Consider the following 14,839-nt stretch of genomic DNA (forward strand, 5'->3'; position numbering starts at 1 on the left):
CCTACATAACAATCAAGTGCCAATTAATACTACAGTCTTTAAACCAAAACAATTAAAGAAAAAATGAAGTAAACATAGAAATAAGACAAGCTACATTTCAGGTAAACAAAAAAAGATGTACACAGACAACGGTGGCGATATCTGTGAAAAACAAACAAATAGTTTAACACTTTACCTATATATATATATATATATATATATATATATATATATATATATATCGATAGGTCCATAAGTCTGTATGTCAATAATCTTCGACGGCATTTGGGGTCTAAATACCTATCATAATATTTTAACAACGCAAGTCAAGCGAAGTGTATGACCAGACTTGTGCTAGAATTGTGTTAACACCTCCTGAACACTGTCGGGTGCTATTTTTTACAAGTTTTGTTAGATAACTCAGAATGAACGGTCTGGAAAGTGGGTAATCTGAAACATTCTCTATCACTACAAACGCGTACTGCTCGAGCCCCTCTGTTGGGGAATTAAGCCCTTCAACTACTTTGGGGTTGGTAATATAACCCGCCTTTGCTGATGCTAAACATAAGATCGGTTAGTTTCGCTGTAAAGGTCTGTTGCCACCTCGTAACAACGGACAAACCCGTTTGCTGTGTCTATTTATGATGGCTGCCTAGATTTATAGCAAGACCCTAAAGCTCTATTAAAGAAGGTTTATAATAGGCTTCCATTGCATGTATAATTTCTCCTGCAAGGTGCAAAGCGTCATCCCCGACCGGTTTCGCAGCTATTAGGGATCGCCTGAGCTAGAGCATGCTTTCCTCTCTACTTCGAATTTTCTAATGCTTACATTATATATTAGACCAACAACTTTGTTAATATAGTCTCAGCATGTGATGATTCAGCTAGTTCTCCCCACACGACACAGTGGTCAATCCTTCGTAGTGGTTACTTTTTCGACGCCCCAGTTAATTATAAACCTGTTGATAGCGAGCAACTATACATATGGGAATCATCTCTCCAACCGTGCTGCAACTCAAAATATGTTTCCTGTGTTCTACGTCCATGGATGATATTTCACAGCAATGTTTTGGTCACGAATTGTCTCTATCCGCAATTCTTTCCGAAATAGCCGACCTGATCATCTATCAAATTACCTTTGACAAACATGTCTATATTAAGAATACACAAACACATGATATTATCATGAAAACGGACGAGTGGAACGCATAGCACCGATATTGTATGTAAAGCTATCGAACATGTTTTAACAAAAATCACAAACTCTCGCCGACAATCAACAGATTGGATTCTTTCCAACGACTTGTCGCTGTGAATACTCGACTTCAGCTCTAAAATTTTTGTGTCCTGTCGAATCCATTTTGTTGGTTTTCAGAAATAGTTAGACTAATTATTCTGAAAAAATTCTGCCGACGTCTTAGCAGAATCACATGTCCTATTGTGCAATCATGAGATAAACACGACAAAGACAGCGAAATGCGTCGTACTATGCGTCACAATGGTTAGTCACCATTTTCTTGTTGAAGTGCAGCGTTCAAAAGTACAGAGATATATTTGAACTGATTTGAAATAAAGGCCTAATTTATACCAGCTCACCTCTGACGTATATACGGCTACGGATGATAGAGCTATAGTTCTACATACGGAATGCGTCCGATTAGATATAGTGATGCCAGAAGTCGAAGCAGATGCTCCACTATGAACAATGCGAGATGTAAAACATTTAAATCGTACGAGTGAGGATACACAAAATGTGTGAAAATCTGGAGCTTTCAATGTCGATTTTCAATGTTTAGAAGGAAAACATGCCTAAATCGAAAAATACCAACAATAAGTGGTTGGTTATTTTCCATACTCTGTGACGATTCTTATTGGTGCAAAGGTCAACATTGAGTGCAATATAGTAATTTTAGGTAATACCATTGTCAATTAGACTTCCTATATTCAATTTTGCTGGTAACGATCAAGTACCTCATATATGTACACCAAACAAAATAATATGTGAATAAGTACATTTGTTTAGGTCTGCTTATGTAGAACATTAATTGACTGTCAAAAAAGCTAGGTTTTTTTTTTATTCGACTTTCAAATTGAATATGCTGACCAATAGAAGCAAGTTCAGACCCTGCCTTTCTATTTTTAAGAATAGAGAAAAACAAATTGAACTAGTCATCGTTCTATTCCCGCTGCCTCCCGTTATCACAGTGGCATAGTCGTTAAAGCTTGATAACCGAACAATAAACAACAGCCATATTAAAAAAACTAGAAAATTCACTATTTCCTACAACAGAATTAAATTGACTAAGAGGTCGCCATTACCCATAGGCATAACTGGATGAAACGTTATGCAGGCAGGTGTTTTCCAAAAGCAAAACAAATGTGTGACCAATTTAATGAGATTTATCCATTGCTCAAGAGAAGCGTTTAGATTTTATTGAATGTAACCACTCGATAACATTAACTAAAACTCAAGGGTCGAAGTCAGACGCAAGCAAATTCTAAGGTCGTATTAAGAAGAATGCTACTTTTGTCAATGTCATTTGATGTAGGACAACTAGCCAACTTATCGTTCATTATATTCGATTTATATTATCCTAATATTATAAATTCTCAGCAGAATACAGCCTTCCACGATGGGCTACGCCAAAGTATTCGTCGGGGAGCCTGCCATTTCAGCGATTACGAAGCTTCAACAGCATAAAAACAAAACATTACGCGCAAATCATGGGTACTATTTGCTAAATAATCGTCGGCTTCCGTTTGAATGAAAGACCAGGCTTATTTAGGTTTTTTTCTATTTAGCGTTTTTGAATGCTAAGCGAGGTGGCCACAGTCGTAATATCGATTTGCATCAAAGTAGAAAAACTACTTGAATAAGGCCTATTTTGTCGAATGAACCTGTCTTCTCCTAGGTTCCGCCTGGCCTTAGCAATAACAGCCGACTCCTAATACCTATCGTCGGAACCTTCTAGCGTCTGTCCGTTATTTTCTTAGCGCGCTGAGTAAACAGTCCTGAGCACCGTCCTTTTAAATAACCAAACAAATATTTAAATTATCTTATTAGCTGTCTGATTCTTCATAAATCCGACTCTCACATAATTACCCACTACATTGTTAGAATTAGAATGCTGTGGTTTGTAATAAGCGCTACCGCTTATAGACTCGTTAAACTGTTATAATGCGTAACCCAAATTCTCGTATTTTTCATCACATCTATTCGATGGCTAGCTTGTTTCTAAACAGATTCTAGATAGATTCTGAAAGTTGCCGATAAAACTATTTTTAGTAAAATTGTTAAAAAAATAGTAGTAGCACATGTTATACTTTTTTTTAATAGTTACTAGTACAAACTTCAGATTCGTCAAATTGCCACCGGAGATAGATAAGTTTTTGCGGTGAAACATAAAGCGAGGTCAAATTTTTCCCGACCTCAAATATAAGAATTAACGATATTGCTATTTCCGTATGTCTAAAAACGAAGATATAAATCATTGGTATTTTTGGGAGGTATAGCCATATGTTATAAATATGGTAGAATTTTAATGAACACACATTCTATGTACCTCTTTACAGCTGCACGTTCGATACGGGAAGGGCCGCTGTTAACCCCCTTGACTTGGAACATCGGATTCAAAAGTTTCATTGAACTTCAATACAGCTTAACAATATGGTTCCTTACGAAGACGTGCCTGAAACCCAAAGCTTCTGAATCTCGAGCTGGTAAAATCCCGAGTTATTAAGACACGTCCATTGGTAGCCCAACAAGAAGAAAGCTCGATACAATGCAATTGTATTATGCTAAAGTAAAATCAATCCAAAGACAACTTAAAGAAAGAGGCTGAATAGAACGAAATAATTAATATTACCAACTAATGTTTCTATTATCCGAAAACAAACGTAAAATATTTATTAAATTGTGTTGGTAGTGACCTATATGTAAATGCGCCAGAAATTGCGTTATGCCACTACACAGAAGTACAAAAGTCAACGCGTTTTTACGTATAATAAAATAACCACGGAATACGCGGCTATATGAATAGCAATATGCAGATAATCTCCCGCAAAGGAGAAACAAGAAACCAAGGTCAGACTGACAAGACGTGGGAGTCGCACGCACAAAATCAACCGCAGACCTTGTTATTGTCCAACGATAAACGCCAAATGTCCGTAGAGACAACTATGGCGTTTGCTGTTTTCATTGTTATCGCTGTGACTGCTGTTTCTGTATAAGCAGTATAATGTAACGTGAGTTATAAGTTCAGTTAATAAGGTGAACGCTACACGCAAACAGGACAAAAAAAAAGAAGAAGATAAAGAAAAGAGCTCGTTTGCGACCGCGTCAGATTAGCGCATAAAAGATAACGTAGTTACCGGTAGCTGCCATAAATCGTCGGCTGAAATCAGCCCAAACAGACCCGCTCATCATTGACGTAGGATTACGTTAATAATAGCTAGTCTGAGCTATTGCTGTTGTTGTTGTGACAATGATGACATCGAGTCTGAAGCGATGCCTGACGGCAATAGCAAACGTGATATATAGAACGTTACATTTTTGAATAGTGAAATGACGGAAGGAGGTAGCGGAGATTCGATTCCGTACGAATTCGATGGTCCCTAGGACGACTGAGTCCTGCAAAACGTAAAAGTGAATGTCCTCTTTCTATGCACGTCACATAACTCACTATGTCAGCAATCTGTCCGATTGTTCTCTTGCAGCAGAAACAAGAACACACACTACCGGTGGTGATAAATGTCACACCAAGAACAAACTGCTATATTCCTAATAGGCCAATAATAATAATGTGTATGTACACGAACTCCAGCCAGGCATGTAGACGGTTTTCCTTAGGCACCAGAAGCAAAGAAATGCTCGTGATAGGTTTACTCGTGTGATATGGTAAGGTTTAATGGCGGTTCCGGACCTAAAAACATGAAGTATTTCATCACAGTAATAATCGTTGTTAGCTGCTAGTAGCAGTTGTCGCCGACAGGTGAAAACTTAACAATTGCGCGCCAATTGGCCTAGAGCATCAAGTCATATCTTTGAATAACAGATGGCTTCTCTGAGTTGATAACTATTGACTAAACATAACAATACTAATAAGCTGTATGTATGTATATATGTACGTGCATACATAAGCGGAGCATTCCGAATGTCTGAGTAAACGGAGAGGAGAAAAAGGCGAGAATTGAAAAAAACACGTTCACTAGACTGAACGAGCACATAGAATCAACAAGGATAAATAAAATAACAGAAAAATACAATACGCTATAAACAGCGTTTATGTAATTTTAGCGTGATTTTCACTGCAGAGTAAACATCTTTTACATAATTCTCATGTACCAGCTCCTACAATGATTAATTGTAGAATTAAACCTATAAGTACAAATGCGTAACATTCATAATAAAATCCTTCTTAATAGTCAATGTTCATATTCGCTAAGAAGAGTACATATTTGCTACCGTATACGTTGTCCAGTTGCTCCATCCGAAGTAGCCATAATATTATTCACAGAACTACTTGTTCTTAAATCGTCTATGGTGAATAAGTGGTTGCCAACGGCGACCGAAAACGTTCGCAGCTGTAATTGAAATCATCGTGAGGTTATTGAATTTCGTATGTACCCGCAGCTTGCAAATACTTCACTAAGGAAATCGTTTAATTTAACTAGGCGACAATCTAAAAAAAAAATGATGTTTTTCTAACATCGTAGGCTAAGATCATAAAAGCACACACGGGCAAGCTAAAGGGCTCGAACGCATCTGAGAACTCTGCAGGACAACACGATCTACGATAGAAGCTAAAAAGTGGCGGTCATTTTCGAATTGATTTTCAAGTGGCGCGCGAACTGTTCAAGCTGGACACGTTGGTACGCCTCGATCTATTTCAACGACGATTTAATTCTATTTGAACGACATGACCAGATTCTTTACAAGAATATTGGCGTATTGTCCTGACGAGGCAACCTTGCCAACTGCTATATGCATAATAGGCATCGTGCTGTTTCCAGCAGCAGCTATTTCTTTCTATCAGAAGAGAATATGTATCACATTTACGCCGCGTCCCGCAGAGCGGTAAAGCGGTTTCGTTCCTTTATAAGTGCTATACACACACACTCACATGTATATTTGTCAATAAATTGTAGTCACACGACTGCTAGTGACGCGTACAGCAGCAGCAATGCACGAAGCTAGGTTTTTGTTATGGGCAGGTTTGATTCTGTACGGTGACCTATGAAATATATTTTGTGCTCATTTATGGATTCTGCTATTCCTACCAAGTAGGTTAATGTCATCGTCATGTATTCGTCAGACCGACCACAACAGTACGTACTCGAATTTGAAATTAAAAAGGCCTGTTTCACTAATAGAAAACATTTTCAAATGTATATTGTACCGTCCACCCGCAGTCTATTGTTTCGCTGATCCGTTGGTTCCCGCTGTCACTCGCCATCTCTCATAGTCACTTTCTCGTTTCGTACCACTAGAATGATCACGATTATTATCACTATTATAATCGACATATTTGTAAAAGGATGAAATGGCGCGGCGTAAGTGGACGAATGTACCAAATCCGTTGGCATCAAGCCACTTTGGCTTGATGCCACAGCTCACCAGTTTCAATCGATCTGCTGTTTAGCATTCTGCCTATCTCGACATCTTTGCTCTTTGGCCTGTGCTAGCGCTATAACTGTTATGCAAGGGATGATTTTTTTCGGTGCTGATGTTCGCTACAGCTGCTGCATTAAGCAGATCGCCTCAATCCAAATCGACGAAACGTACAATTCTCTCAGCCTAAAGCTCTTCTGCTACTTGAAGGTGCCTCCGCTGCTTTTGATACTATAATCGTCCGCCGATTTCCTGTCCACCGGCTAAATAGAGAAAATCTAAAGAAAACGGACAAAAATAAAGCTATCCTTTCGATTGAGTTCAAAAAAAGGTTTAAAAATTCGAAATTAACACATACACATTCGCACTGAGACCAGTAAGGGCCAGTTAAAGGGGACTTTGAGGCATCAGTAGTCGATACTGATCAATTGCAGATAGTTATTATCGATCTATTATTTTGAGTACTCCTCCATTGTGATCGTTTTACTTGTAAACGTACGCCCGACGGAAGCACTGCGGGACCGACCGAACTTATGCGATCGGGCTTGAGACGGGTGGCTTTAAATAGAATTTAGTAATGTGTAAACAACCTGTACATTTATGTGAGGACGCTCATTGCGAAAACGAATGGTCAATGCTGTGTTATTGACCTAGCCCCTTCTCTTAAAGAGAGAACCAAAGGCGTTACGTTATCTCATGCCACTATTGTAGTGTATTGTCGTTCACCATGTCCGACATATTCGACCACACCGTCTCTATCAGATTCTGCCGCAAATAGACAATTTAACTGAGACATATTGAACACGTTGAGGATATAGGAAACTGCTGGCTGAATAGTTTCCAGATTGTTTCTGAATATACATTTCGTCACCGCACTGCCTGAAACCCGTATAATAACTCCCAACTCAAAGCAGTCGTTACCACGAAAATAGTCTGGGTCAATGCACAATGAAATTTAATAAAAAAAAAAAAAAAAAAACTACTGTAGGGACATTTTACATATACGTAATGGGAACAACTTTTAACCGAATCTGATTTTCACTAGGGCCCCGTTCGTATTGTCGTTAATCAGTAATGAGGCCGACAGCGAGGAGTGAGACTAGTCCCAACTGCCGTAACAACTCACTAGTCGCAGTAATAATAATGATAGCACCAATAAAAACAATGTCAATCGACATAGGAGCGCGCCGATGACGCTATCAGATTTACTATTGTTAGCTATAAATGTGCTCAGCACCGAACAGGGTATCGTGATCGGCAGTCATTCACAAGCGACATAGATATCTAGCTGAGCGTGGCAGACAAAGCGTCAATCGTATCAACGCTACACAACTACGACCACAACTTTTGCTGAACTAACTTATACTTTACTATTCGCAGAAGTTTCTTCAGTGTAGCTAACTGTATAAGCACTCGGTTTGATCGAATAGCTGACGGAGTGAAGCTGTTCGGTTTCACGTTTGAATGAGATGAGAACAAGGTGCAAATCACCTTATACACCTTTCATACCCTGGACAAACAGATCGTGTACTTGTAGAAGTCCTAGACAAGGCAGTCACCGACGTTGGTGACGGTAGCGGTCGGTACGAAGAGACAAAGCAAAGTTTCACGCACGGTGCGCACAAAACTGCCAACAACACTATTGAAGCACAAGAAATAAAGCGTGCTTCACCATCATCGCAACTGTCGGTAGCAATTAAATTGCCGTTATATTGGCAACGAGGGAATGCGTATTGGCCTTAGGTCGGCTTAGAGACGCAGTAGCAAACAAAGCTAAAGCAACTGACGGATTTCGGCCATTTGATAATTAACGACACGGCTATTTCGCCGCACTCTGCGCTCGTCGGATGGTCCTATGAAGGTTATATGAACCGCGTAGAAGCATACAGAAGTTTATCTTTCGTTTCAGAAACAAAACCTCAGGCATACTTTCAGAAAAATTAATTTTATCTAATCAGCCGCATATACATCGTTAACGATCTAACTTTATTTGACCGTTGAAAGTGATCTGTTTTTATATTGTGTGTTCATATTTGATTTCGGCGAAAAATTCTAGTATCAAAATATTGCCTTGTAAACGTTAGCTCGCTCATACAAGCAGGCGGACTCTGTGGTGTTAACGTCAATCGATTAAGCTACATACATGCATTTACATATTTACAATAGAGATACGAGCGTCGAGGTTTCTATATGTGCGCCGTTTAGCGAAGTGAGTATTTACAATTTCACTACCTTTACTACCCGTAAATAGGCTGCTGATACTGTCAACCTAACTTACGAAGTAAAGGAAAACTATAGAGAGGATGGCGATGATGAGAGGCCAGGAACTCACGCAAAAACCCCACACACGATGGAGTACCACGAAAGTGTCTATCCTGTGAACGCATGATTGTCATCTGTTGCTTTGTGGAATCAAGAACATATGTTTCTACTTTCTCTATTCGCGCGAATAACCTTATATACAATAAATGGGTTTAGACCTAATCTTCAGCTGAATAATTTGTGAGTACATTAAACGACACGAGGGTAAGATTTGCAGTTGGAACACAACAGGCCCCACCTCGTATTCCCTAGTGCTGAATTTTCCTAGCGATCTTGAAAAGTGTGGCGTTTTATGTATTTCATACTCGACCATGCACCGGACGTAGTGTGAGTATCACTAGACACACACACCGCTACCTGCAACTTGATCAAAATGACGACAATATAAAAGGGTAGAACCTTTATTAGGGTAGAAGTCTTTTTTATTTAATATGATACAGATATAAACGCGAACATCATTTCTCGTACTTATACAATTCCGATCCTGTAATTAAAGTGAAGCTAGGTAAACGATAAAAGAAATTACTATGTGGCCTGTTGAAGATAGGTAAATAGGGGTTCATTCTCGTTATTTTACTATTAAATAAGCTACGCTACGGGCGCGATCGCCGCCAGGATTAAAATACAACGGCAAATGCATGTGACGCACGGTTTTAGATGAGTTTATTATGAGCGCGTCAGGTGGACGCGCGGTGCGCGTTTCCATGTTACGAACTGGCGCCGGCGTAACGGTACAGCGTTGACGCGCTTTCCCATATGAACAGCAGTAGCCTTTTTTGCCGTTGTTGGCATACTAAAGGTATTCATTCATTCACCCAAAGACAAGTAGAATCTGACGGATGAAACGACACTCGATGAGTCGCGAGCGATTTCGGCTGGCGCTTACAGTTATATCCAGCCGATAAAGAGACTATACTCAAAACTAGCGCGTATTGGGCCTCTTGCAGACCTGTGTAAAGATTGATATTATTATTGATTTGTTCAGAATGGTGGCAACCGACGGTAGCACAAACCGCATCGATTGTGAACACATAATTAGTAATGGTAGGTGCAAGTACGCAATGACGCTTACACGTTACAACGTATTGGTCTTGCATACTGCACATAAATCAATTCCATATAGGTAAAATTCCATATTCTATGACGGAGAGACAAAACGAATTTTCTGTGGAACGGTCGCGCACATATGTACGTGTGAGAAATAATAATGATAATTATTATGTGAATCAATAGTTAACCTTATATCGTGTTATTTGGCAGAGTCATAAATTGTCCCAATAAGTTCGAAAGCTGGGAATTATGATGCACGTTGGGTCGAATGTCCGCCCAAGACGAAGCGGCTTTATTCAGTTACGTACGGGCTGTTATACGTATTTATGTGTGCTTCGACTTTCGCGTGTCATGCGCTAATAAATCTATACGAATATTGTATTACATACTCTGATGATTATACCAAAGGGTATCATCGTTTTTTCGATTTATTACGGCATGATGATATGCACCTGTATACTATTATATCTAGCAGCGAGTCTGCTGCCAGATAGTTTGGGTCGGTCTGCTTCGACAGGCAACTGCCAGTTAGCGAAAGAGGAAAAAAAAAAGACATTTATTCATCTAGAGCGTGGCAGCGAGGTGCAAATTCTATCTGAGACATGTTTCATGATGGAACCTCGCTTTATCCCAACAACGATGATCACATGGAAGCTTTTGGCATCGGTGCTTCTTGGGCAGATGCCCCTGGTCAACTTCAGATGAGTTTAACTTCGGCTTACAAAACCGTTAGGCAGAGCAACAAACGTAGAACTGTGCACTGGCAATTGACGGTACCGCCTAGAAAACTTTCGGGTATGCCGACTGGCGCTAATAGCGTATACACTTATAAACTAACAATAATTATATCATCAAATCTTGATCGCTAGTCACTGCGGCAACGTACAATATGATTTTACCGATAAAATTCATTAGCTAACATTAATTTACCAGTAAATTCAGTGAAGAAAAGCCGGTCAGTGGTAACATTTGCCATTACTGCTCGCTACACATTGGGTTTTAATATCGGTCTCGCAAGAGAGACAAATTCGAATTGGTGACACTGGAAATGTAACAGATAATGAATTTTTATTGAAGACTCTACGATGAGTTGAGCCTGTACCTCATCTGCACGTAGCAATCATTTCCTCTACAGTCGGTACTAATACCTGACTCTATGTAATTATTATTACTATTCGTATAAATCTAGATAACATTTCATGGCATCAGTCTACACAGGAATCACTTGTGAATTAGAGGTGGACTCACGTCGAGCTCTGTCTAATGGCCTTGACGGTTATTTTCAGACGCAGCGTCTAAAAGTGGACAGACGGAGCTGACTAGACTTGATCTGTGGATGACTGGTCTGATATGAGTGTCCGATTTAAAATTTAAGCATTCTGTTGTATCGTGACAGATGTATGTGTACTTTGTTGAATGCTAAACTCGATTCCGTCAACTATGAAGCGACAGCTGGAAGTATTCTAGATTTTAGATAATTCACTAAAAAACGATGATGAAAGAATATAGAATTATATTTTTAGCGCTTCTGTTAGCACCAGCAGGGTAATTTTAGTAACAAGTACAATAGTGTGTGTATATATCATTCAAGTTTTACAATCAAACTAATAGTACTAAACGTGTTCAAGCTAGTTTTCTTCGCTGCATATATAAAATTAATAAACCCTTCGCCCCATAAAGACTCCGAAAGGATTACACAGGGGGTCAGCAGCACCTGGCAGTCATAATGTAGTAGCCACTGGAGCAGTTTATGATTGTAACAACTTCCATAGTCTCTAACTAATGAGCTTGTGCTATCAACGACACAAGTAGCATTGAAAGGGTCATCAGGGACGCCCCTTTTAAAGCTTATCGGTTTTTATGTTTGAAGGTCTATGCCAATTATCGTGTAGTCCATACTAGTGCTTTTAATAATAACGCCAATAGTTTATTTAGTTCTGTTCCGCGCTGCTTATTTACAGAGGACGAGAAGAGAGTGGACGAACACGCTAGTTTTCGATTAATAATACAGTGGGACACAAATTCAAATAGAACAGACCTTCGGATCCAAATGAATAGACCTTAAAGATGGCTCAAGGCGAACGAGCGTAATGGATATAATCCGATAGAAGAAAAACCCGTGCTGGTTTCGTTATTATGCGCCGTACTATACAACCATAAGACAGGGATCTTGTAGTGTGCGATAATACTAGTAATATGTTCTTTCAACTAATTTCTCCGAATGAAAATGGCTTTAGTGCATAAAGTGTACCAAACTCCGTTCAAGCATAATTCAACGAAAAGACTTTTTTTTTTAACGTTTTAGGCCGAACGTGAACTAACAACGACGTAGGCAGTCCCTTCCCAAGGGACCAGTTTCAAACGCTCATTCATAATTTACCGATTTAGTTTATTTATCATAACTGATCCCTGGTAAAATTTTTGCTCAAGGCCATTGTTAGAGCTCATAGCGCAAGATAATTGCACTATAATCATCGCATAACAAACTTGATGTAGTTCAGAAGCTACAATTACCTTACATTTCTATACTATAGAACAGTCCTTCCTTATTCATACTTTTCGTAGATATTACCTGACTCAGTATTACTGTATTTACAGTTTAGTGCAAGAAAAGGATCCAGCAGACAGCAGGACACGTGCAGGTTTAGCCAAATGAAAAATAAATCTTAATTCTTAGAGTAGGACTTGTGGAACACATATATAGCGTGTTCCCCAAGCTTGGCGCTTTATCTTATGCATTGTCATGCCCATGTTGGTATTATCCAGTGACGGCCAGGTGGTTCGAAGTGGCCTCTCGGCACCGTCTAACGTATGCATGTAAGCGACAACGCTATTGATTTTTTTACCCATTTTCTAGCTAAAAACTTTCTTATTCGAGTGTTTAGTTTACATAGAGTGACGACATGAAACGCCACTATTATTGCCATTATCATCATCTACGGTTGACGGCACGAAGAGCGACGTCATGCGAACGCACGAAAGAATAGCTGACAGTCACTAACTGGCATCCAACGGCCCAATCTGTCGCCGCCGTACAGATTATGCGAGACGCAACAAACACCTTCCTCAACCTGATCAACTCATATTATCGTATACGAACGAACGGTCCAAGTAGCTAACCGTGGCCATGTTACATATTAATTAAACCCTTGGTGATTTTTTCCTCTATATCTATACACACAGTTTGCTCGACGAAGAATGCCCTGGCGACGTGCCAAGTCCACAAATGAACATTCGGTAGGCGAACACACCAAATGTCAGAGGCAGTCTGCACGCGTCGTCTGCAAGCGTACTTCAATCTTCAACGCGTATTTATCTATCTACCATCATAGTTATCTGTAGAAGAGTAAATGCGTATTTGTCTGCTCGGTTACTGGTCAGTTCGTTGTGGAAAAACGTCTACGGCAAATAGTCGGCTGCATTACCAGAGATGAGAGGTTGTTGCTGTCGTTTTTCTGAATAGTGGATATTTTTTCTGACTCGTGTTTATCTATATATTAGTACATGAACAGGTTGAATTGAGGTGTGTTGTCCTTGGAATTAGGAACATTAGGACAAACAAGCGACGAATATACCTCTGCCGCATGACTTATACTGGGCGGCCTAGCCTTAGGCCATTCAAATGAAAATTTGCCCTTGCTTACCTGTTGAAGCATGATGAATCGCATATTAATACCCTGACACTGATGGGATCTTGAAGAAGCTTATGAAATTTATACTTGTTTAAACCTATCTGTTCGTTTAGCGGTACCGGTACAGAAGCTAAATGTTTTTGTGCCAATCCGGGCCTACATAGAAAACTTGTGAAGATACCTCTCTCTTCCCCTATATATCATAATTCGAAAAGTTACATTTCGCGTTATTAACAGTGTATGTCCTTGTTTGTCAACCAATACTAGTGACACCTGCGACGTTGTAACGCGTCTATCCCCATTCACCAACAGTGAAAAGGGTCTACACATTAGAAGCCTTAATTATGATAATTTCCGGTTGTTAATGGTGTTTCATCCCAGTAAACGTGCAAATCAACCTGCCGCTAATTTGACTGCATTCACTCAACCTCGTCATTTTCTCTCCCTCGTGCCACCCCATGCATCCACCATTTTGACAAGGTCTTTATTTAAGGTAGGACAACGCTGGAAGAGATACGCGGCTGTAGATTGGCCAGAAGAAACGGGGCTTTTTATCTCCACTCTTTAGGTAACTATTACTACTGGACAAACCGGACTGAAAGTACAGAATGTCGTTATTGATTCTTAGTCGATATTAGATTTAACATACTACAATTGCATGGTAGATTTTTTCTGATACCATCAATCATTGGTGGTCGCTAGGGTGGTAAATCGCTGCTAGCGGGGTCCGATGAAATTTTTTTGCTAGAATTATTATGATTATTGCCGTTGCTTTGTTTTTTTTTTTGTCATCTGCATGCAGATGTGTACCTGGTCGATTCTTCGTGTCTAATCAACCACGAAATTAGTTTTCCCACTTAAATTTCTAATCTAGTTCCCTTTAATACTGACATAGTTGTTGTTTGTGTTTGGCGTTATTGTCCTTCTGCCGGTGTGAATATAAATAGATTGGACTGGATATGTATAGCGCACTTCGGTCGCTGGGTGGCCAGTCCGCCCATGTAGGGTTAACTTGGACGCTTGATGGAACGCGTCGTAAGGTAAGTAAGTAGTAATAGTTGTTGTTGTTGATTAGTGGTAGGAACAGGCTCGAAACTAAGCGGAACAGATAAACAATCTCGGTCGTTTACTCGTCAGTGTTCGAGCCCAGAACCGTTTTGTGGCTACATTCCGATTGTTTGTTTATCTGTTACCAATCAAAATTCTCTTACTCTTATGGCTACGGCTGTCGCTAACTTTATCAGTG

General features: G+C 39.7%; 1 protein-coding gene and 2 long non-coding RNA genes across 24 annotated transcripts in view; 2 read left to right on the forward strand and 1 right to left on the reverse strand.

Annotated features, from left to right (window-relative positions):
* Positions 1-9,164, forward strand: part of LOC111267829 (uncharacterized) — a 35,149-nt gene extending 25,985 nt beyond the window's left edge. For 2 of the 5 annotated variants that reach the window (XR_015313850.1, XR_015313855.1), the window contains exon 3: positions 3,553-3,638. This is a non-coding gene — a long non-coding RNA (uncharacterized LOC111267829). Of the gene's footprint in view, positions 1-3,552; positions 3,720-8,840 lie in introns of those variants that run through there. The other 3 variants (XR_015313848.1, XR_015313858.1, XR_002684865.2) reach the window with 3 other exon arrangements.
* The window catches only part of LOC111267815 (uncharacterized), a 61,001-nt gene that overhangs the window by 2,131 nt on the left and 44,031 nt on the right, over positions 1-14,839 (reverse strand). The window contains exons 1-3 of one of the 9 annotated variants that reach the window (XR_002684859.2): positions 5,444-5,942; positions 4,351-4,901; positions 3,543-3,668 (exon numbers count right to left, since the gene is read on the reverse strand). The exons of 6 other annotated variants lie outside the window; for them this stretch is intronic. This is a non-coding gene — a long non-coding RNA (uncharacterized LOC111267815). Of the gene's footprint in view, positions 1-2,368; positions 3,004-3,542; positions 4,902-5,443; positions 5,947-14,839 lie in introns of those variants that run through there. 2 more of the 9 variants (XR_002684858.2, XR_002684857.2) reach the window with 2 other exon arrangements.
* Positions 6,074-14,839, forward strand: part of LOC111267793 (uncharacterized) — a 47,411-nt gene continuing 38,645 nt past the window's right edge. For 6 of the 10 annotated variants that reach the window (XR_002684843.2, XR_002684839.2, XM_086971340.1 and 3 more), the window contains exons 1-3: positions 13,159-13,398; positions 13,861-14,161; positions 14,541-14,633. Coding sequence is in view for 8 of the 10 variants with exons in the window: in XM_086971340.1 (XP_086827466.1) it covers positions 14,553-14,633 (81 nt within the window). In the remaining 2 variants the exon portion in view is untranslated. Of the gene's footprint in view, positions 6,307-13,158; positions 13,399-13,860; positions 14,162-14,540; positions 14,634-14,839 lie in introns of those variants that run through there. The other 4 variants (XM_086971339.1, XM_086971344.1, XM_086971349.1 and 1 more) reach the window with 4 other exon arrangements.

Source organism: Varroa jacobsoni, unplaced genomic scaffold (genome assembly GCF_002532875.2).
Source record: "Varroa jacobsoni isolate VJ856 unplaced genomic scaffold, vjacob_1.0 scaffold_126, whole genome shotgun sequence".
Lineage (NCBI taxonomy): Eukaryota > Metazoa > Arthropoda > Arachnida > Mesostigmata > Varroidae > Varroa > Varroa jacobsoni.